The sequence below is a fragment of the Haliotis asinina genome, chromosome 15, assembly GCF_037392515.1.
Source record: "Haliotis asinina isolate JCU_RB_2024 chromosome 15, JCU_Hal_asi_v2, whole genome shotgun sequence".
Taxonomy (NCBI): Eukaryota; Metazoa; Mollusca; class Gastropoda; order Lepetellida; family Haliotidae; genus Haliotis; species Haliotis asinina.
In genome coordinates, this window is record NC_090294.1 from 50,736,892 (window position 1) to 50,759,769 (window position 22,878).

Below are 22,878 nucleotides of genomic sequence, written 5' to 3' on the forward strand. Positions count from 1 at the left end.
ACAAGAAACATCTTCCCCAAGAGTTACCTCCCTTCAAAGTTAGTCAAACACTTAGGGTCAGTGGCTAAAAACTGGATGTCGACATACAGGAACATCTGTTACAAAATCAACAGTGTTTCCATCATCTCTGCATGTGACAACACAAGTGACTGCTCTAGGCACACAACAATATCAGGCCACATAAAAGAACTGTCTTGTTTCCCATCACTTCTTCAAAAAATATGGGTCAGGTGGTGGATTGTATTTTTTTTTACATTTTTGTATGTCCAATATTGTGGACATTGTTGGAACTTGTCTCTAATAAAAAATAAAAAATCAGAAGTGTGAAAAATTCAAACACATTTTGAGAGTCAAAGCTGCATTTTCCCTAGTGTATATTATAAAACAAAATCTTAGAGTCGAATTTTTGGGTCTGGTGGTAATTAAAAACAAGAATACTGTGATATATGGAATAAGTGTGGCCACTGAAGGCATTGTAAACACTACTTTGAAGACCTGCACACAATCTGATGTGATATGACAGCCCAAGTCATGAAACAGGGTTTGGTGGAGAGAACTGTATCTCTCTCCATATTACAGATGGCTGACAATACTATTCAGATCAAATTCAGCAATAGTGAACAGCTATTGAGGAACGGTTGTCAGATGTGGACTCATCTCAGATGTGTAGCAGATCTCAGAAGTGGGGCAGATCTTGGTGTGGACCCTCTTCAAGAATTGATAGTTGATGCAAACTTGCTCTGCTGTTCCTGTGACTTCATGAACGACAATTCTCACTTGATTAATAACACAAACTGACTTCAGATTTCCCAGCTACAGAGGAAGAATGAGATAACAATAGTTGTGACATTAAGATAAATATCAAAATCTTGAGATAAAAACAGCAATAAAAAATGACATAAAATGTCTTGTGGAAAATAGCACTAGTAAGATCTAGGTGAAGATGGAGGTCACTGGTCCCGCTTGGTGAATGTGGCAAGAATCTCTCCTTTCGGACGTGAAACTGGCAGCCATTTCTGAGACCATTCTTGGTTGTCTTGGAGACGCCATTGATAAGCTCCCATTATCTTGTTAACGGTGGACTGAAATAGTGTAGATAATGACAGTGGGTGATCAATAAATTATTTATTCTCCAGCTTTTAACAAAACAACTACTGCCGCCAAAACCATCTATCCATCCATCCATCCATCTATCTATCCATCCATCTACCTATCTATCTATCTGTAAAGCATCCTCATTGACACCTACTATTTCACATGGCATTTTTAGCTGGACACTGTCCTTTCTATTTGGCACCGGCGTTTCTACCATACACCAGGAAATTTTCAAGGTACTAAACTTATGAGGTTTGATACTCCAGAGTTTTCGACGTGATTTAAATTTCGAGGTTTGGGGTCCTAAAATATATAAATATTTTAGACAATTTTAACTTTGATATTGAAGGAAATTCATTGGCCAGAAACATCAGATACCGGACCAATACTCACTGAGCTATTGGCAAAACTAGTAAAATAGCCAGTGATAATAGCCAGTGATAATAGCCAGTGATAATAGTGATAATAGCCAGTGATAATAGCCAGTGATAATAGCCAGTGATAATAGCCATCTGACTGTCATGACTATGGGTATACCAGTCCAAGGCAGCAAAATATACTAGGCGCATAAAGAAACTGTGCATACAAAAATTTAGAGTTTAAATTTATCAAACCTGTGTAGACACATAAGGATCGAAACTCAGAGATAAGTGACATCCATCCAACATGTATGCACATGCCATGTTCCGTGACATCAGTGGTTTCATCCTTGAGATATGCAATAGTTGTTGCATGTGCATTCTGGGAGAGAGAAACAGAGTAAATGAATGCCACACAATGCTGTCACTTTGGAAAGCTCAACCCCTGCCCTTGCAACTGTTCAAAAAATTGAAAAGCTATTGAAAAACGTAGCATGACATGGTTAACGTCTGCACAACATCAGGAGGCCATTGTGATGGTCCATGGGGGAATGTCTCAATGACATGTGGCCACTGGAACACCATTTCTGCACTGGTCAGACGCTACCAGAACGCAAATGACATCATCGATCGGCCATGTTCTGGATGTCTAGGGATAACAATGCCAGACAGGACAGATGGATAAGGTGACCCATCTTCGTTGCAGGTTTCAGACTGCAGTGATGACTGCCCAGAAACCGTCCCAGGACTTCGCTGTATTCACCCCAACACAGTTCGACAACATTTACGTAATCACAGGATCAGAACACGACGTCCAGACATACGACCTATCCTGACACAACATCAACAACAAGCTCGCTGAATGTGGTGCCGAAATCATGTCCACAGACCCTTCTTTTGGTGGAAGGTGGTGTTGTTTTTACGGATGAGTCAAGGTTTAACATTTCCCATAGTGATGGATGTCAACGTGCCTACAGACACGTGGGAGGGTGTTGTGCACAGGTCTGTGCCTTGGAGAGGAATTACTTTGGTGGTGGTGGTGTTCCCGTGAGGATTTGGGGTGGAACAACAGCACACCAAAGAACTCCTCTGGTGATATTTCTGGACAACTTAACTGTTGTGGGCTACAGGGACCAGATTCTTTGACCAGTGGCAATTTCTTTTCTTGTAACATCATGGGTTAACATTCCAACGGGACAATGCCCGCCCTCATATTGCAAGGGTTGCTATGGATTTCTTGCAACACCACAACGTTGACTTACTGCCTTGGCCTGCAAATTCACTGTATCTCTCCCTGACAGAGCACGTTTGGGACAAGATGGATCTCCGTCTACCTCATCCGCCCCAGATAACGTCCTTGACCTTGCAACAGAACCTTAGAGAATCTGGCGCAACCAGTCTAAGTAAACTTAGCCTCAGTACTTTCGTTACAATCCACTACTGAGTCTAACAAAACCTTATGAGAGGTCACGTCAGGTAACCTTTGAGATTGACCAACCAGAGCACAGCTTACCAAATCGCGAAAGTGCACATTCGCACATACCTTTGGAACTTTTTATCTCAAAAAGGTTCGTACCCGAACGATTCCGAATGCTATTTAGTGTATGCTCACTTCCGGGTGATGCACACGGCGTACGTATAACCATGACAACGGTGAGTAAACACTTGCTGAAAAAAGTGTTTTTAGCAATATTCAAGGATGTCATCTTGCGGAAATATTAGCTAATGGTAACCATGTCAACAGAAACCCCAAAGCGTATATACTGCAGGTCAAATAACTGTGTTATAGGCGGATTTTTGTTTGTGGAGAGATCTGTGTCAGTGACGTGAATATTTTGAAAGTCCCTCCAATCCCTGAATAGTAGCCGTTGTCTGATTGGTTAAATCTATTTAACCGTTTCGCGTTTGATTGGACGGCCATTTGTTGCTCAAAGGTTACCTGACGTGACCTCCTACTAGGTTTTGTTAGACTCAGTAATGGAGTGTAATGAAATACACTGAGACTAAGTTTACTTAGACTGCTGGCGCAACATCCCACAAGCCTTCCTTGCACATTTGATAGGCCCTATGCATCATCAAAGCATTGCTGCTCTCAATGCCGATGGTGGACATACCCGTTATTGAACTTGTGACATGGTCGTTTGACCACTGTCCTGCTGGTGAACTCGTGACGTCATTGTGATTGACTTTTCGATTGAAATTTTCCTAACTTGTTATGGTCTCGTGATCCCTCCATTAAAGTTTATATGTACCTTTGACATTGTTATGATACTTTTCAACTGGGATAATATTTTGAGAATGCACAGTTTCTTTATGTGGCTAGTATAGTAATGAAAACAAACGTTTGATCATCCCATGTTGTATAACTTGTAATAAATGACCCATGAAACACTTAGAGCTCAAAGATGATGTCATTTTTTCTTTAGATGACATTGTTTTCTTAACAGGTAACTATCGCCAATACAGTCCACTTGGCCAGAGAGTGACATCAAGTGTATTTACAGTTGGTTTGACTTCACATGTAAGAAACTGACTGAATGCATGTAATGCAGGACAAGGAATCTGTTCTTATTCAGGCCATTAAGGGTCACTGAACGTTAACATTAGTTGTAAACATGCATTACGGAGTTAATGCACATCTCAGGAAGTCATTCGTTGCCAGCAGTTGAAATGCCTATCGCTAGGAAATCTAGCCAAAAGATTGGAAAAAATCATGGATATAATATTTTTGAGGTTGCATTTCTAACCTAGAAACCCTAACAAATTAGATAACTAAAAGATTTCACAGTATATGGTATTTGGTAACCTGGGCCTAGATTTTCAAAGCTCTCTGAGCACGAAGATAGTCATAACATTAACTTCATGACTATCTCAGCGCTAAGAGAGCTTAAAACATCTAGGCCCTGCCTATAATTGATATTAACACCTGGTGCTATTTTTTCTATTTCATGTTGAAGTTAAGTGAAATAACTCTGCTCTTTTGAGTCTTTGAGCATCATATGCATGAATAACTCCACATAATACTTGGAAATTTGTTACTGCCCTTATTGGAATTGGGGTGCTGCCTTTGAAGTTATGTTGCCCTACCCATTTTGGATCCTGGGAGGTAACACCACAATATTCTGTTGGCGAGAGTGATCAGATGTTGGGTATTTATCAAATCCTGACAGATACAACATGGACGGTTCTTACCTTGATTATGTCCCAGACTAGTCTCTGACCAAGACATCCTCGGGGGCCAGCCCCGAAACAGAACAGCTTGCTCTTCATGTCAGCAGAACTACAGGCAGAACGCACGGACATTTAGAACATACAGAACTACAGGTGAAATGCATAGAACATCTAGAACATACAGAACTACAGGTGAAATGCATAGAACGTCTAGAACATACAAAACTACAGGTAGAATGCATAGAACATTCAGAAGATACAAAACTACAGGTAGAATGCATAGAACATTCAGAACATACAAAACTACAGGTGAAATGCATAGAACATCTAGAACATACAAAACTACAGGTGAAATGCATAGAACATTCAGAACAGACAGAACTACAGGTGAAATGCATAGAACATCTAGAACATACAAAACTACAGGTGAAATACATAGAACATTCAGAACAGACAGAACTACAGGTGAAATGCATAGAACATCTAGAACATACAAAACTACAGGTGAAATGCATAGAACATCTAGAACATACAAAACTACAGGTGAAATGCATAGAACATTCAGAACATACAAAACTACAGGTGAAATGCATAGAACATTCAGAACAGACAGAACTACAGGTGAAATGCATAGAACATCTAGAACATACAAAACTACAGGTGAAATACATAGAACATTCAGAACAGACAGAACTACAGGTGAAATGCATAGAACATCTAGAACATACAAAACTACAGGTGAAATACATAGAACATTCAGAACAGACAGAACTACAGGTGAAATGCATAGAACATTTAAAACATACATAACTACAGGTAGAACAGCAATACATGTCAAAGGATATTTTTTTCTGACATACATGAGTGGACTCACAATTCTATCAACATATTCATTCGGCACTGTCCTCTAATGACATGCTACATATATCTTATCATTTCCTCTGGCAGTGTGTTTGCTTAGGGTAACCGGTTGGTTAAGATGACCGGTTGGTTTGGTTACATTCCGTGTAAGAGACTCCATATATCATCACATTTCCTCATGGTCAACATTCCTACATTACTATACTGCACAGTGAGTGAGGGAGTGAAAGAGTGAGAGAGTGTGTGAGTGAGTGAGCGAAAGAGTGGCACAGAAGCCTGATGACAACTAATGTGGTACAGAAGACAACAGACTCTTGTGTGGTACTCACCAGTTTGTCCACCGCTCAGGACGGAATTCCTCCGGAGATTCAAACACAGCTGGGTCTCGGTGAGCAGCAAAGGTCATAAACACCACGGCATGATCCTTGGGGATCAAGTACCCATCAACCTCATAGTCCTGCCAACAGCAACAACAGCATCAACAACACCATCCTTGGGGATCAAGTACCCATCAACCTCATAGTCCTGCCAACGGCAACAACAGCATCAACAACACCATCCTTGGGGATCAAGTACCCATCAACCTCATAGTCCTGCCAACAGCAACAACAGCATCAACAACACCATCCTTGGGGATCAAGTACCCATCAACCTCATAGTCCTGCCAACGGCAACAACAGCATCAACAACACCATCCTTGGGGATCAAGTACCCATCAACCTCATAGTCCTGCCAACAGCAACAACAGCATCAACAACACCATCCTTGGGGATCAAGTACCCATCAACCTCATAGTCCTGCCAACAGCAACAACAGCATCAACAACACCATCCTTGGGGATCAAGTACCCATCAACCTCATAGTCCTGCCAACGGCAACAACAGCATCAACAACACCATCCTTGGGGATCAAGTACCCATCAACCTCATAGTCCTGCCAACAGCAACAACAGCATCAACAACACCATCCTTGGGGATCAAGTACCCATCAACCTCATAGTCCTGCCAACGGCAACAACAGCATCAACAACACCATCCTTGGGGATCAAGTACCCATCAACCTCATAGTCCTGCCAACGGCAACAACAGCATCAACAACACCATCCTTGGGGATCAAATACCCATCAACCTCATAGTCCTGCCAACAGCAACAACAGCATCAACAACACCATCCTTGGGGATCAAGTACCCATCAACCTCATAGTCCTGCCAACAGCAACAACAGCATCAACAACACCATCCTTGGGGATCAAGTACCCATCAACCTCATAGTCCTGCCAACGGCAACAACAGCATCAACAACACCATCCTTGGGGATCAAGTACCCATCAACCTCATAGTCCTGCCAACGGCAACAACAGCATCAACAACACCATCCTTGGGGATCAAGTACCCATCAACCTCATAGTCCTGCCAACGGCAACAACAGCATCAACAACACCATCCTTGGGGATCAAGTACCCATCAACCTCATAGTCCTGCCAACGGCAACAACAGCATCAACAACACCATCCTTGGGGATCAAGTACCCATCAACCTCATAGTCCTGCCAACGGCAACAACAGCATCAACAACACCATCCTTGGGGATCAAGTACCCATCAACCTCATAGTCCTGCCAACAGCAACAACAGCATCAACAACACCATCCTTGGGGATCAAGTACCCATCAACCTCATAGTCCTGCCAACAGCAACAACAGCATCAACAACACCATCCTTGGGGATCAAGTACCCATCAACCTCATAGTCCTGCCAACAGCAACAACAGCATCAACAACACCATCCTTGGGGATCAAGTACCCATCAACCTCATAGTCCTGCCAACAGCAACAACAGCATCAACAACACCATCCTTGGGGATCAAGTACCCATCAACCTCATAGTCCTGCCAACGGCAACAACAGCATCAACAACACCATCGTTCATACACATCTCACCTCCTATCATCGGAGATTGGGGAAACAGACATCCCTGAGAGAACATTATTCAGAATAAGCAACACTACAAGTTAACTTCTGTCATCTTTTGTCACAATATATTATCAGATACAACTTGCACTTTAGTTACTTATCTTCACGCTGATCAGGCGCCAAGCTACCATTATTCAAAAAAGCCTGGACTTACTCATGATTTGTAACAAAAGTTTGGGCAAGCCCTCCAATCTATCTAAATATAAAGCTTACATGAAAAAATGGCCTTTCTATGTGTCTGCTGATCAGATAATTTATGTAATTTCATTGTCGTTTCCACATGAAAATCTAACCCTTTGGGATGCAAAAGGAAAGTGATGACAACTTGACTCCTGCCATACACAAGATTTCACCATGAGTACAAATGGCAACAACAGTGTTTCCGTTATCCGGCATATACCGGCTTTTGGCCGGTAAAAATAGCCAATATCCGGTATTTTGAAACACTGCCGGCCATAGTAGCCGGCAAAATTTTTTTACCAACAAGTTAATAATTTCATTATTACTTCATTAAAATATTTCCCAACCAACCTGTTTGTGTTTTTTTTATCACGGCAACAGATCATTACGTGGCCAAAAACGGAAAAAGCCCAAGCTAAAAATAGCATTCGTTTCGATGTTCATTCTGAACTTACCAATACGACATTTGAGATTTTGTTGATGCGCATGTCAATTTCCCACGTGCTCGCTTCCATGACATCACTATGTCTGCCAAGAAAAAGCAAGCTTGTTTGTCCGCCTTTTTTGGGGGCAAACATTCAAACTTATCCTCAGAAAATGAAAGTAGTTTGAAACGGAAATTACCAGAAGAAAATAACTCTAAGTCTGATGGATCATCGGCATCGGGGTCGAAAAAAAGTGCCAGTGTCAAATCAGTGCGGAATTTCAACAGTGACTGGTTGAAGCAGTTCGGTTGGTTGCGTCACGAACTTACGCCAGATGGAGAATTATTGTTCTGTACTATATGTGAAGCTGCCAAAAAAACAGAATGGATTCACTAAAGGGTGCATCAACATGAAACTTTCTGCACTGAAAGAGCACAGGGATAGTGCTTCTCACTACCAGGCTGTAATCGTCGCTGGTCAAGTCAGAGCAATGGCGACTCATGTAAATAAAGCTGCTGAAAAAAGTGATGAAAAACTGACGGCTATGATGAACACCGTCCTTTTCATGGCTAAAGAAAATCTAGCGACTTCAAAGTTTTCCAAATTAATTGACTTACAGAAGAGAAACGGATGTACCAGTTTGAGTGGTGTGGTGTATTCCCATTCAGATTCTGTGGAGGAAATGGAACATTGTATTGTGCAAAGTACCATTGAACAACTCAAGGAACGCGTGCAAAACAGCAGATTTATCGGGTTAATAATTGATGAAACTGTAAACATTACCGTGGAGAAGAAACTGATCATGTTTTTGAAGATTCAAAATAATGGAAAAACTGACACTGTATTTCTTGGGAATTTTTCCGTTCACAGCGGAACGGCCGAGTGTATTACTGAAAAAGTGAAAGAAGTGTTGAGTGAATGGAATATTTCATTGGAGCAATTAGTGGGCCTTGGTTCCGACGGAGCCAGTGTGATGACCGGACGGCGAGCGGGGGTAGGGGTCAGACTTCAGCCAGAGAGCCCCTTTTTAGTCCATGTACATTGTGTGGCACATAGGGTCGCTTTAGCCTCTGCAGACGCAGCTAAGGTTTCAAAATATGTGGCTGAATATAGAAAAACTCTAAACGAAATTTATAAACTGTATGAATACTCGGCGACTCGTTACAATCGTCTTAGGGAGTTATCAGAAATTCTTGAGGAGAGTGATTTTGCAAGTGTGATTCAGCCGACCAGTGTGAGGTGGCTGTCAGTCGGCAGAGCAGTTAAATCTACAAGAGAAACATGGCCAGCTCTTGTCATGGAAATAGAGGAGGAGGCTTCAGAGAGAAAAAATGCAGTTGCGTCTAGCATCGTAAAGAAAATCAAAACCTACACTTTCATAGGAATGACGTATGTGTTGTCTGACACGTTACATTTCATGGACAAACTTGTGTGTTTATTTCAGAAGGATACGCTAAATCTTGGACTTGTGAAACCTATTGTTCGATCAACTATCGAGTCATTGCAGGAGCTGAAAGAAAATCCTGGGAAACATGAGCAATATTTCAACGAAAACGTTAGAAATGGTGAATTTCGTGGTGTGAAATTGACCTATGCAGACCCTCGCTCTGTCACAGCTTTCAAGAAAATTCGTGATGACTTCATTGACGAATTGTGCAGTTCACTCGAGGCAAGATTCCCTGATGATAGTCTGTCTGTTTTATCCTGTCTGGATAATCTATTAAATCCAGATCGGTACCCTGACACGGCGAACGAGTTGGCGACATACGGCCAGGATTCCCTACAAGTTGTTCTTGACAAGTTCAGCCCTGTGATTGGTCAGGAGGGCTGTGACGTCGTGAGTGTTCCAGTCAATCGGGAGCGAGCTGAGGGGGATTTCCCGCACTTCAGGAAAACAGTGACAGGCATGGGAACAGTTGGCCTAGAGCAGACGTGCAAACTCATTATCAGAGACTTTAGCGATCTATATCCAGATTTTGCCAATCTTGCAATTATTGCATTGGTGATACCAGTCAGTAGTGTGCCTGCAGAACGTGGGTTTAGCTTGCAAAATCGTTTGCACTCGTCCAGCCGTAATCGGCTCTGCGAACGACGCCTGAACAATCTCATGTTGTTGAACATGCACGCAAGTGAGGAATGTATCACTAGAGCTGTGGATCTCTTCAGAAATAAAAAACGAAAGATTTAAAAGGTGAGAATTATCGTTTGTTTTATTTTTGAAAATAGTTTGATTGATGTGGCCGGTATTTTTCTGGAATGGGCGGTAAAATTTTTAGCTGCCGGTCATGGTGGCCGGCTGTGCAAAAAGCCACCGGAAACACTGAACAACTCACACAAACAAGCCTGGACATATAAGAAGAAATCAAATCTCCTCCAGACAGCCATGTTACCTCAAAATCTCAAGAGCCAGGTATTCTTGGACACAAGGGCACGGTCAAAAAGGGTATAACTCCCATTACACATCTTCTTATGAACAGGTTTCAGAGATATCAATGTGCACATACCAATTATATTCAATGACAGAAAGAGCAGTTGTGATATACTAAAAGCCTCACAATCCGTTCAAAACCATAAAGTTGCATTTTGATATAAAAATTACAAAAGATCACCCTATTGTATTTTGACATCAGATATAACCATTGGCATTGGATTGTGATATCACGATAATTTGTAAAACATTGTTATGATATCTGATGTGGAAACAGTTTTGATGTCAAATGAAAACATTTCAGAACTCAATTACTTTTTATTAAATAAGAAGTCAATAATCTAAAGCTTGAAAACGTTTTTACAATGACTGCACATTTATTAACTTATTTAATTTCAAAGGATACTTCAACAAATTTCATTGCAATAATTATATGCAGCAATGAAAACTTACTTGCGTGACAATACGACGTCCGCCAAGAAAAGCAGGGTAGAGACGTTGAACCTCCAGAAACATAGCATCCATGAAGTCAGGATTGGACAGGCATTCCGTCTGCCAGGATAGCTACGAAACGTCAAGGTCATAAAAAGGCAAATTAAACCTTGCTTTGTTTAGGGTTATCAATAAAACTCTGAATAATGAACAGTAACAACACACATCAATCCTTCTTTTTATTGTGGTATTGGTTTCCTTAACAATCTGCAAAGCAAAGCAAAGATTTCCAGATTGACATCCATTACGTCAAGTGAGTCACTGACAGTGCGATCTTTTTATCCCAAGATGTTTTTGTCCAGATTTCTGGATTCATGTTTCAGCATGCCAATCCAAAGTTTGCTCTGTTTGTCATATAATAATAATATTCCAACTATATGACATCAGTTTGAAAAAAAAAAACAACATTCTTGACTGACCAGTGACTGATGTCATGAGCATAGGTCTATGGACACGAACTATATTGCATCAACAAAGTCAGCATGTCTGACCTCCTAATACTGTTTGTCAACTGTAACTGGGTTCCATCAAGAGCATTAAAAGTATTCAATATTCTGTCACAGTGTACATTGTCCCTGTGTTTGCTTATCAGTTAAAGGAATGTAGACATCATCTGCATAAAATGGAACAGGTGTACCTTGTCCCTCTGCCCAACCTCCACAGCAAAGGATGTCAAGATGGAGGCCAGCGCCTTCGGGACAAGAGCAGACGTGAAAAGCAGGAGATGGTTGTTGATGAAGGTGTCATTATGTACTGCTGGGTCTTGAGCTATTGTGGACATGTGCTGCGGGAAGCTCTTGTCAGTCTTCACTCTTCTTTCCTTGATGACTTCTAGCAGTTTTTTCTGCATTGATATAAAAACAAATATATACAAAGCCTCATAAAAGCGAAAATGTACTAGTTCCTGTATTACAATATCATTCCTTGCCCCATCTTTACAAGAGCAGTTCTGGCTATTACAACCATGGAAGCAGCAGTCACCTTGGCAACCAGTGCCTGACTGAGGAGATGCCCCTTGGGGAAGTGGAGATGTCTCTCCTGCAACCTGTGTGGGAGGGGCTTACCTTAGCATCCAGAGCCTTACTGTAGGTTGAAGCCCCACCTCTTCCAGGGATCTTCAGGGGCAGGGGAACGGAGATGATTCCTGTAAACAGAAAACCAAAAGTTACAAAGACAATTATATTTCATGGTTCTTGTTGCGAACTACACCAGTGCTGAATTAACCAAGACGCAACTATGTGGGGGACTGAACCCGTGCCCTCAGCATGCAGAACCAACACTTCACCACCTGGCTACATCACCACCCTTTCTCACCATTATGTAACAGATATGTAGATGAAAAATATAACAGATCAATCATAAGAACAGGTAGGATTCAACCAATAGTGGACAGTCAAATAAAACATACATAAATTATACTCAGATATTTCAAACACACTTATCAAGCATGTAAACCAACACATTTTATTTTTATTCCGTGAAACAGGAATCTTCCAAGAAGGGGGTAAAAACATTACGTTAATGTGATAGCATAATAATAACAAACTCACCATGCCAGTGAGTAGTTGTCATGGATATGATGGTGTCACTGACTTCCTTTGAATCCTGGAAGTCCAGTCCCAGAAAGAGGCTGAGGCAGATCTCGGTGACCAGCTGTTTGAAGAACGCATATAGGCACTTGGGACGGCTGCAAGGACAGAGTGACATTATCACTGTGGACAGACTGAGAGAGTCTTAGTGAATTGGACATAAGTAAAGATTGATGTTTACACTCCAGAAATATCAGGGCAAAGGACACCAGAAATAGGCTTCACTCTTAGTATGTTGGAAACTGAACCTGGGCCTAGATTTGCAAAACTCTCTCAGCGCTAAGACAGTCGTAAGTGCCATTCACTAACATTAACTTAAGACTATCTTAACGCTAAGACAGCTTTGAAAATCTAGGGCCTGGGTTGTCAGCCTCAACCACTAGGCTACCCATCACCTCTGTTGACCTTCAGGTTGCTTTGAGGAGTATTTAAGTTACACTATGGCGACAGAAACAGAAGCTTCTGCCAGATATTATTACTCTGGTGTAACCAGTTAGCACACTGTGATGCTGGAGGACACAATGATTCAGCCCATGGATACAGGCTGCTGGTTTGACAGTGAATTACACAACTAGGACACATGCTTCCTGTGTAGTAGCAATAATCAGCATAACAATATAGAGTTATGTCCCGTCTTAAGGTTACAGGTGACTCCTCACAGCAACAGCCAGATTGTGGCAGCTCCCCACTCTGCTGGGCACTTTACAACCATGCATGAAGTAGAACTGACAGATGTGCTTATAGATAACTAATGTGTGAATTTTCTTCATGGCCTGAACTGTTATTTTGTAGGCTTATTAGGGACTGTTCATAATTTATGGCCAGAACACACCTATGTTATAATGATATTAAGGGGGTCTCCCATTTTGTTCTACGGAGGCAGGAGGTGGGGAGGCAGGAGGTGGAGAGGCAGATGTTCAGAAGGCAGGAGGTAGGGAGGCAGGAGTTCGGGAGGCAGGAGGTGGGGAGGCAGGAGGTGGAGAGGCAGGAGTTCGGGGGGCAGGAGGTGGGGGGTGAACACTATAAGGTATTTACCTGGTGTCCAGGTAAAGGTCTCCCATTTTGGGGGTCTCCCATTTTGTTCTAGGGAGGCAGGAGGTAGGGAGGCAGGAGGTGGAGAGGCAGGAGTTCGGGAGGCAGGAGGTGGGAAGGCAGGAGTTCAGAAGGCAGGAGGTGGGGAGGCAGGAGGTGGAGAGGCAGGAGTTCGGGAGGCAGGAGGTGGGGAGGCAGGAGGTGGAGAGGCAGGAGTTCGGGAGGCAGGAGGTGGGGAGGCAGGAGTTGGGGAGGCAGGAGGTGGGGAGGCAGGAGTTGGGGAGGCAGGAGTTGGGGAGGCAGGAGCTGGGGAGGCAGGAGGTGGGGAGGCAGGAGTGGGGAGGCAGGAGGTGGGGAGGCAGGAGGTAGGGAGGCAGGAGTTAGGGAGGCAGGAGGTGGGGAGGCAGGAGGTGGGGAGGCAGGAGGTGGGGAGGTAGGAGGTAGGGAGGCAGGAGGTGGGGAGGTAGGAGGTAGGGAGGCAGGAGGTAGGGAGGCAGGAGGTAGGGAGGCAGGAGTTCAGAAGTTCGGGAGGCAGGAGGTGGGGAGGCAGGAGTTCAGAAGGCAGGAGGTGGGGAGGCAGGAGGTAGGGAGGCAGGAGGTGGGGAGGCAGGAGGTAGGGAGGCAGGAGTTAGGGAGGCAGGAGGTGGGGAGGCAGGAGGTGGGGAGGTAGGAGGTAGGGAGGCAGGAGTTCGGGAGGCAGGAGTTCAGAAGTTCGGGAGGCAGGAGGTAGGGAGGCAGGAGTTGGGGAAGCAGGAGGTGGGGAGGCAGGAGTTCGGGAGGCAGGAGGTGGGGAGGCAGGAGGTGGGGAGGCAGGAGTTCGGGAGGCAGGAGGTGGGGAGGCAGGAGGTGGAGAGGCAGGAGTTCGGGAGGCAGGAGGTGGGGAGGCAGGAGTTCAGAAGGCAGGAGGTGGGGAGGCAGGAGTTCGGGAGGCAGGAGGTGGGGAGGCAGGAGGTGGAGAGGCAGGAGTTCGGGAGGCAGGAGGTGGGGAGGCAGGAGGTGGGGGGGCAGGAGTTCGGGAGGCAGGAGGTGGGGAGGCAGGAGTTCGGGAGGCAGGAGGTGGGGGGTGAACACTATAAGGTATTTACCTGGTGTCCATACTGGCAAGTTTCTTGTTGAGGATCCTGTTGTTGAAAAGAATCAGATTGTCAGTGTCACAATCATAATAACAGTTCTGAGTTGTCACGTCAATGTTCTCTGTACCCATGTCTTGAAGAGCTGTATCATCTTGGAGTGAGTGAGTGAGTGAGTTTAGCTTTACGCCGCATTCAGCAATATTCCAGCTATATGGCAGCGGTCTGTAAATAATCTAATCTGGACCAAACAATTCAGTGACCAACAACATGAGCATCGATCTGTGCAACTAGGAACCAATGACATGTGTCAATCAATTCAATGAGTCTGACCACCCGATTGCGTTAGTCGGGTTGGTGAAGGCCTATTCTACCCCAGACCTTCATGGGTTGTATCATCTTAGATCTCAACAAACATTCTGGTGGTAATATATATTACACCATTCACCATAACCATGACAACAGCTATATAGACACAAGCATGCATTAATATGAAACCCCTTCCCTTTATTGCTAATGTGCTATTAAAAATTAACTCACTTAATTGGCTAGCCAAACAAGTAGTTAAAAGAATGAGCAAGAATCCATACTGTCTGCTACCATGGCAACCATCAAGGTGACTCAACGTACTCAGACCCTTATTATGATATCAGAAGTGGTAAAGAGCACATGGGACCGAGGGTGCCTGAGAGAATAGTTTTCTTATTACTCACTGACTGATTTTTAGACAATGACTCTAGTTCATGCTTTGGTGACTCTTTTGAATTTTTTGTATTTTTTGTTTTCACCCTGATAGTGTTTTGTCAAATACACAATATATATTTCAGGACACACTGCCAATCACACAAAACCATGAATTTCATGAAGGAGGTGTGAGGTGAGGTCAAATACATAACTGACATTGACACAGGTATATCCCAAACCGAAATGAGCGAAGACATGACTGTCAGTGTGAGACTTGAACATGCTCATTACATCAGCCTCTGGTTTGTCTGGACCAGAACTATTTATATACCGGCCATTGTTATATGGGTGTTATACTGCCGACCATGGCATAAAACAATACATGAACAAACAAGTAAAGACAAATCTTCAAAAAAGCCAAAAAATTACTTTTTAGCAAAGATACTGAAATAGTCTATTTGTACTGTTTTTCACAGATTGGCACATTATTTGTACAAATTTAATCACAATCAATTAGCAGCTAAAAGTATCTCAGTGGAAGAAGTCACAATCCACATTTTCGTCAAAACAAGAAAAAACATTGTAAAGGGACACAACTCTGCATGTATCCCATAACAGAAGTCTGATAAGATGGAGCCTCACTTCATTACCTGTCAATGGTCTGATGGTAGGTGCGGACACTGTCTTCTGTAAACAGCTGACTCAACGAGTGCCGCAACACCTGCGCCTCCTCACCTGCGGCAAAGGAATGTAGATAACAGTAACCATGGTAACACAGAAACATGCCACATCCCTCAATTGTAACATCACTGATGTCTTCACACTAGATATTTTCTACTGAATATTAATACAAATGTGAGTCAGCATGGCTATTGCAGTAGGTTACACACAATAAAGAATGAAATACAAAATAGTGATAGTTGTACCGATATTGGAGCAATAAAAACATTCTAAAACAAAGATACGTAACTGTGCTTGATTTGTCTACACCTGTTTGTTAAAATGTATATTCTTGAGAAAATAACACACATATACATATATAACACACAGACCCACCTGAGAAATGCAGGATTTCCTACAATTAGAATTTTGAGCTTTACAAGCAGTTAAATACTAAATCATAAAATTATAATTCAAATGAATAAGCAGGTGATAAAATATTTCAACAAAAATATGATCTTTGCAATGTAACCAGTGTTACAACTGTTACTGAACAAAAAATAATGATTTGAATAAACGCTGTACATACTGTGTTGCTAAATATCATTACATGATATAAGCCATGATCTCCAGGAATTATAGTCTGTTTGGCTGAAAAATGGACTGATCTGGATCTGAATTGCAGTCTAGCTCGAAAACTAATAAACATAACATACTCAGTGAAACGCTGATCATAATCATGATAATCAGAACATCATACCAACTCTGTGAGTTGTTTGCAGAATATTTTTCCTTGCAATATAAAAGTTCTTTAACAAACTATCATTAAAAATACTGACACAGTTCACTATTTGATACGACTAATACGAGGGATAACAAGCACTCCTCCCTTGTAATAAACAGTGAATTGTGTCAATACTTTAATGATAGTTTGTTAAACAACTTTTTTACTATTAGGACAAAAATTCTGCAAAAACCTCACAGGGTTGTTAAAATGTTTTGATTATGATCAGCATTTCATTGAGAATGTTATACTTATTAGTTTCTGAATTACTCTGCAACACATCTGTCCGCTTTTGAGGGAAACAGACTAAATGATTCCCGTGTGTATTTTCTCATACTCTAGCCTGGACATTCCCATCAGTAGCCTGCTCTCCACAAATTGTAGACCAGATTTACAGGTGATTCAGTTACAAAAGCTTCATACTGAGATAAATAATTATTAGGCGCTTGACCGTTTAAGCACTTGTAAACAAGGAGCAGGATTTTACAGTCGATTCTGAAGTGGACTGGAAGCCAGTTTAGAGTTTTGAGGGCAGGAGAGATGTGATCCGTCCTGTTGATTTGACAGATCAATCGTGTGGTTGAATTTTGTATCAAACATGGGTAGCTGAATGCCTCTTCATAAATTGTTTTGGAGGTTATCATTAAGGAATGTACAAAGTTTACCAAAACATTACTTTGGTTCAAGCCCAAATGGTAGACTAACTACAAACAAAACCCCTTCACTAGTTGATTGTGCAAGATGAGGCCAAATTACAGTAACAAAACTATAAAACCAAGAACATACATAGGTCACAGGACATAAGACAGGATATATTTGGTATTTCATCTAGATTGCTGATACTCAGTACAACAAATTACAACAAAGTTCAACTTGCAACTTAATATATATCTGTGTACAACTTAAGAGAACTCATTACAACCGACAGTACAACTGAGTACAACTTAATATATTATTTTATACAACTTAATACAACCAAGAACAACAAAATACAACTCTTTATAACTCAATACAACACAGACCAACCAAACACAACACCAAATATTATCAGTACTGTTCATTTTTCTTCACATATTTGTCAATAATTGACATGCTATATATACAGTAACCTAAATTAGCACGGTTAGCTAAATGTTCAATGTGAGATCCATCACAGGAATAAAACTAGCTTTGTAAACATTGATTTCCTCTTCACAGCTGTTGTCACAGACTTACTCACTTTGACATAACAAATCACCGAGTCAATGCAACATATCAGTTCTTCTTTCCCTAAGTTTCCCATCTTCAATGACCCAGAAAATATAACGACTTTATAATGAGTTATGGAAGTAAGTGAGTTTAGTTATAAGGGTTAAGGACGGTCAAAATGGAAAGTGAGTATGTTTTTACGCTGCTTTTATCAATATTCCGGCAACATGACAACAGGAGACACAGGTAATGGGCTTCATGCATTGTATCTATGTGGGGAATCAAACCTGGATCACCAGTGTCACAAGCAAATGCTTCAACAACTATGCTATCCCACCACAAGGTAAACAATGGAGTGATATGGACAGGAATTGTATTTATCTTGGTCCTGATACAAAAGTATACAATGATTAATTCTTCATAATTTGTTGATAAAGAGTAACAATAGGTCATGTTTTAAGGGTTTTTTTTATTGTTTTCACAAAAAAAAACAACACTGTTTCTAAACATGGATTTTCTCCTGCTGAAAGTTTTTTTCTAGAAAGTTTTCTTTCCCTACGTTTTGTAACAGACATGAGTTCTGGATTACAACTTCTTTGTACTATGTACTATCCTAGGGAAGTAAGGAATATGTTCTCAGTTCACTGTGTCTTCTTTGTACTATGTACTATCCTAGTGAAGTAAGGAATATGTTCTCAATTCACTGTGTCTTCTTTGTACTATGTACTATCCTAGTGAAGTAAGGAATATGTTCTCAGTTCACTGTGTCTTCTATGTACTATGTACTATCCTAGTGAAGTAAGGAATATGTTCTCAATTCACTGTGTCTTCTTTGTACTATGTACTATCCTAGTGAAGTAAGGAATATGTTCTCAGTTCACTGTGTCTTCTTTGTACTATGTACTATCCTAGTGAAGTAAGGAATATGTTCTCAATTCACTGTGTCTTCTTTGTACTATGTACTATCCTAGTGAAGTAAGGAATATGTTCTCAGTTCACTGTGTCTTCTTTGTACTATGTACTATCCTAGTGAAGTAAGGAATATGTTCTCAATTCACTGTGTCTTCTTTGTACTATGTACTATCCTAGTGAAGTAAGGAATATGTTCTCAGTTCACTGTGTCTTCTTTGTACTATGTACTATCCTAGTGAAGTAAGGAATATGTTCTCAATTCACTGTGTCTTCTTTGTACTATGTACTATCCTAGTGAAGTAAGGAATATGTTCTCAGTTCACTGTGTCTTCTTTGTACTATGTACTATCCTAGTGAAGTAAGGAATATGTTCTCAGTTCACTGTGTCTTCTTTGTACTATGTACTATCCTAGGGAAGTAAGGAATATGTTCTCAATTCACTGTGTCTTCTTTGTACTATGTACAATCCTAGTGAAGTAAGGAATATGTTCTAAATTCACTGTGTCTTCTTTGTCACCAGTCAGCTTGCAAGAAATGCTCATGAAACAATCTTTCACTCTCTTAAGTAGAGTCATGCACAGGCAAAGTGTAGTGGAAATGGGGTTGCGCAGCATAGATGATATGACCAGTCTTCTTATATGCTGGCGAAGCAAGCAAAGCTTGGCAACATACTTCCCTCGATTCGGTTCGAAAAAAAAGTTTCATGTCAAAATATAAAATTGCCAATATACTACTCACCATTAGTAAACAAGATATTGTCCCCAAATATCTGCCCCATGAATGCCTTGTAGCCAAGATCCAGGTGTTCTCCGCCATCTGTAATTCAGAACAGTTGTAAACATACATAAAACTTAACATCAGCACTGCATCAGTGATAAACTGGGAAGAAAATCATTATTATTTCATTACAAAATAAGACCATCATACACATGTATAAGTTCCTATTTTCTTCAATTTAGATATGTTGAACACTGTATATTGATGAAACAATGTATGACTGATTATTTAAGTCTCTTCATCATCACCACAATATATTGTTCCTGTGATCAGTGAATCTAAGTCAGATGTACAGTTTCATGTGATAGTCACTATCCCTCGTACCATTTATAAATTACAGAAGCTATATCACTATCCCCTGTATCATTACTTACAGAAGTGATATCACTATCCCCCATATCACTTACTTACAGAAGTGATATCACTATCCCTCATATCACCTACTTACAGAAGTGTTATCACTATCCCTCATATCACCTACTTACAGAAGTGAAATCACTATCCCCCATATCACTTACTTACAGAAGTGATATCACTATCCCTCATATCACCTACTTACAGAAGTGTTATCACTATCCCTCATATCATCTACTTACAGAAGTGAAATCACTATCCCTCATATCACCTACTTACAGATGTGTTATCACTATCCCTCATATCACCTACTTACAGAAGTGATATCACTATCCCTCATATCACCTACATACAGAAGTGATATCACTATCCCTCATATCACCTACTTACAGAAGTGATATCATTATCCCTCATATCACCTACTTACAGATGTATAATTTACTTACAGAAGTAATATCACAATCTCTCATATCAGTTATTTTCAGTATATTGAGAAGTGATGTCAATATTTTTTAACAATGAAGCAAGTTTTACACAGTACCTGCCAGCACTTTCTCCACTCCACTGTTGGAACACACAAACACTGTTGGCTTGTTCAGGAAGCGGACAGAAAACACCCTGGACTTGTTTTGAGTCATGTATTTCTCTAGAAAATCTTTAGGGTTTTTGTAGAATTCATATGATTTATCTCCAACCAAAGGCCATCCTACCGACCCTGGAGCAGTTGGACTGGTTGCCATTATCTATAACTGTCTGGCTGATGTTGGTGCAAATCAAAGATATTGACTGCAGATGGATGACACACAAAATGTGTCAAAACAAAATAAGTACTTGATCTATCCAGCAGAGGATAAACAACTTCAAGGCATCACGTTCATGGTATCATATGATTTGTTCAGCTGATCTCTGGGGCATTGATCTCTCAGCAACTGAAACAAACTAAAAGTATTGGCCATATGTCTCATGTGAAGTGAGAGAAATGGTGTAGTGTGTCACTGCTGTTATAATATTCCAGCAATATTATGGCGGGGAACACCAGAAATGGATTCACACATTGTACCTATGGGGAATCAAACCTGGACCTTTGATGTGATGAGCAACTAGCCTACCAGTTGTAGAGAGTTGTACTTAAAATGGTCTGTATTCCGCATGCACATCACTTCCACCATGGGTAACCAAGTAGAGTATGTTACGTCGCAGTGAGGTGTCAAGAAGGTTCGTTTCAGGGGGTATCGGTATGTTAGACACAAGGATCTGAAGACTGGAGTTGTCAGCTACCACTGTGAGCTGAGACGGACTGGACAGTGTAGTGTGTCCATCAACGTTCTCGACGACCGGTGTAGTGTTCCCCCTAGGCACATCTAGGAGGGCGCAGCACCCTGCCCTTTGACTTTTGCGCCCTGCCCTTTCTATTTTGCGCCCTGCCCTTTTTTGCCTCAATCACAGTTGTTTACTATGACGAGTGTGTATTTTCCAGATTTGAAATGCTTTTTTCAAATTCTAATCTTAAAATACAAACTGAGAAGAGTAAAAACTTTAGAATTGAAGTCATAAGACAATTTGACTTCAGATACATTTTGTTGTTTTTTTCAATAATCCTCACCCTCTGCCCATTGAGGCTATAAAGTGTCCATTTCCATGAATTTACCCTGCCCTTTCTGAACCCTAGGGGGAACACTACCAGTGTGTTGGTGTCCTGTATGAACACACACACACACCTGACCATATGTCACAAAATAGTGCTTCCTTACTTAAATGCTATCATTTTTTATGTATTAAATAGGATCAGTAAAACTGATACTAAAGCATGCCAAGAAGAAGGTAATAGTTCATGTTTGTTTTATGTGGAATATTGCTATATTACATGTGCTAAAATGAATACATGTTGAAACTTCATTCTTATGTTGAAACTGACCTATGTTCTTCATGTTACTTTTATTTTGGGGTGGGAATTATCCGGGTGGCAATTGTCCTAGGTGGGAATTGTCCAGGTGGCAATTGTCCTGATATCTCTGGGTATTGTAATTATCACTTATCACAGTTGAATAAAGTGAAATTAAATGCATGTAATCATGTCTAAACATGCTACAAGCTAAGGGCTTGGACACCAGCATGGTGAATAAATGTCTTCCACATTAACATAAGAACCTGTCAATACAGTGCCCCATTAAGTAATGAGCATGGCACGAATGTAATCTTGTGAGATTATGACTCAGCAGAATTTACATGTGTTCTACATTCACAAACCTTACATTACTTCCTCCTGTACACATCTGAGAAACACCGAGCAAGTATCAGACTGACGTAAATATCCAGCGTTCATGAACAACTGTCCAAAGTCAAATGAAATTTTTGGAGTCCATGCAGATGCATCGATTGTAATGTACTACATCAACGTTCCATGTATATATAGGTAAAACTTCCCTTGTTATTCATATAGCTGAATATTTATATTTGTCTAAATGGCAAACTCAGCATGTCAAACTAATATGCACACAAACATTGTAACAGTGATAATAGGTATGTTAAGATAATTAAGATGAAATGTCTAATCTCATGTTTATCGGCGACTTTCAAGCTTCACTAATTCATGATTCCAACACAGCTAATATTCATGGTGACAAGAATGTCTCCAAATAGACATTTTCTCAAAACCATTACCTGTCCTTCGTTACAAATGACACGGTTCCCACAGTCACCGCTGTCGATCGGCATATCTCTCAGCTTACACCCTTGGGAGGGTTAGCTAAAACCTGTCGCCTAAAACAATCCATGGCCACTCATCCGCATCCATTTCCGCAATAACAAAAACGACCGTGCCATTGTATCTAATACAGCACATGACTG

General features: G+C 41.2%; 2 protein-coding genes across 3 annotated transcripts; one reads left to right on the forward strand and one right to left on the reverse strand.

The window, feature by feature from the left end:
* Nucleotides 1–243: 243 nt before the first annotated feature.
* On the reverse strand, nt 244–22,877 carry LOC137265727 (putative cytochrome P450 120). 2 transcript variants are annotated; one of them, XM_067801168.1, is made up of 12 exons: nt 22,693–22,877; nt 20,573–20,960; nt 19,639–19,716; nt 16,007–16,091; nt 14,688–14,723; nt 12,532–12,668; nt 12,046–12,125; nt 11,619–11,825; nt 10,943–11,053; nt 5,816–5,943; nt 4,647–4,734; nt 244–1,082 (listed from the first exon to the last, which is right to left on the reverse strand). In XM_067801168.1, exons 2-12 carry the CDS (start codon nt 20,769–20,771, stop codon nt 951–953), a joined length of 1,281 nt encoding a protein of 426 aa, XP_067657269.1. In that variant the 5' UTR covers nt 20,772–20,960; nt 22,693–22,877; the 3' UTR covers nt 244–950. The 2 variants fall into 2 exon arrangements, with proteins under 2 accessions (XP_067657269.1, XP_067657268.1); XM_067801167.1 differs by having other exon boundaries at nt 20,573–20,970; nt 22,693–22,836.
* Nucleotides 8,471–10,249, forward strand: LOC137266148 (uncharacterized protein C17orf113-like). The gene has a single exon (XM_067801636.1). The coding sequence runs from the start codon at nt 8,471–8,473 to the stop codon at nt 10,247–10,249; it is 1,779 nt and encodes a 592-aa protein (XP_067657737.1).
* Nucleotide 22,878: the final 1 nt, after the last annotated feature.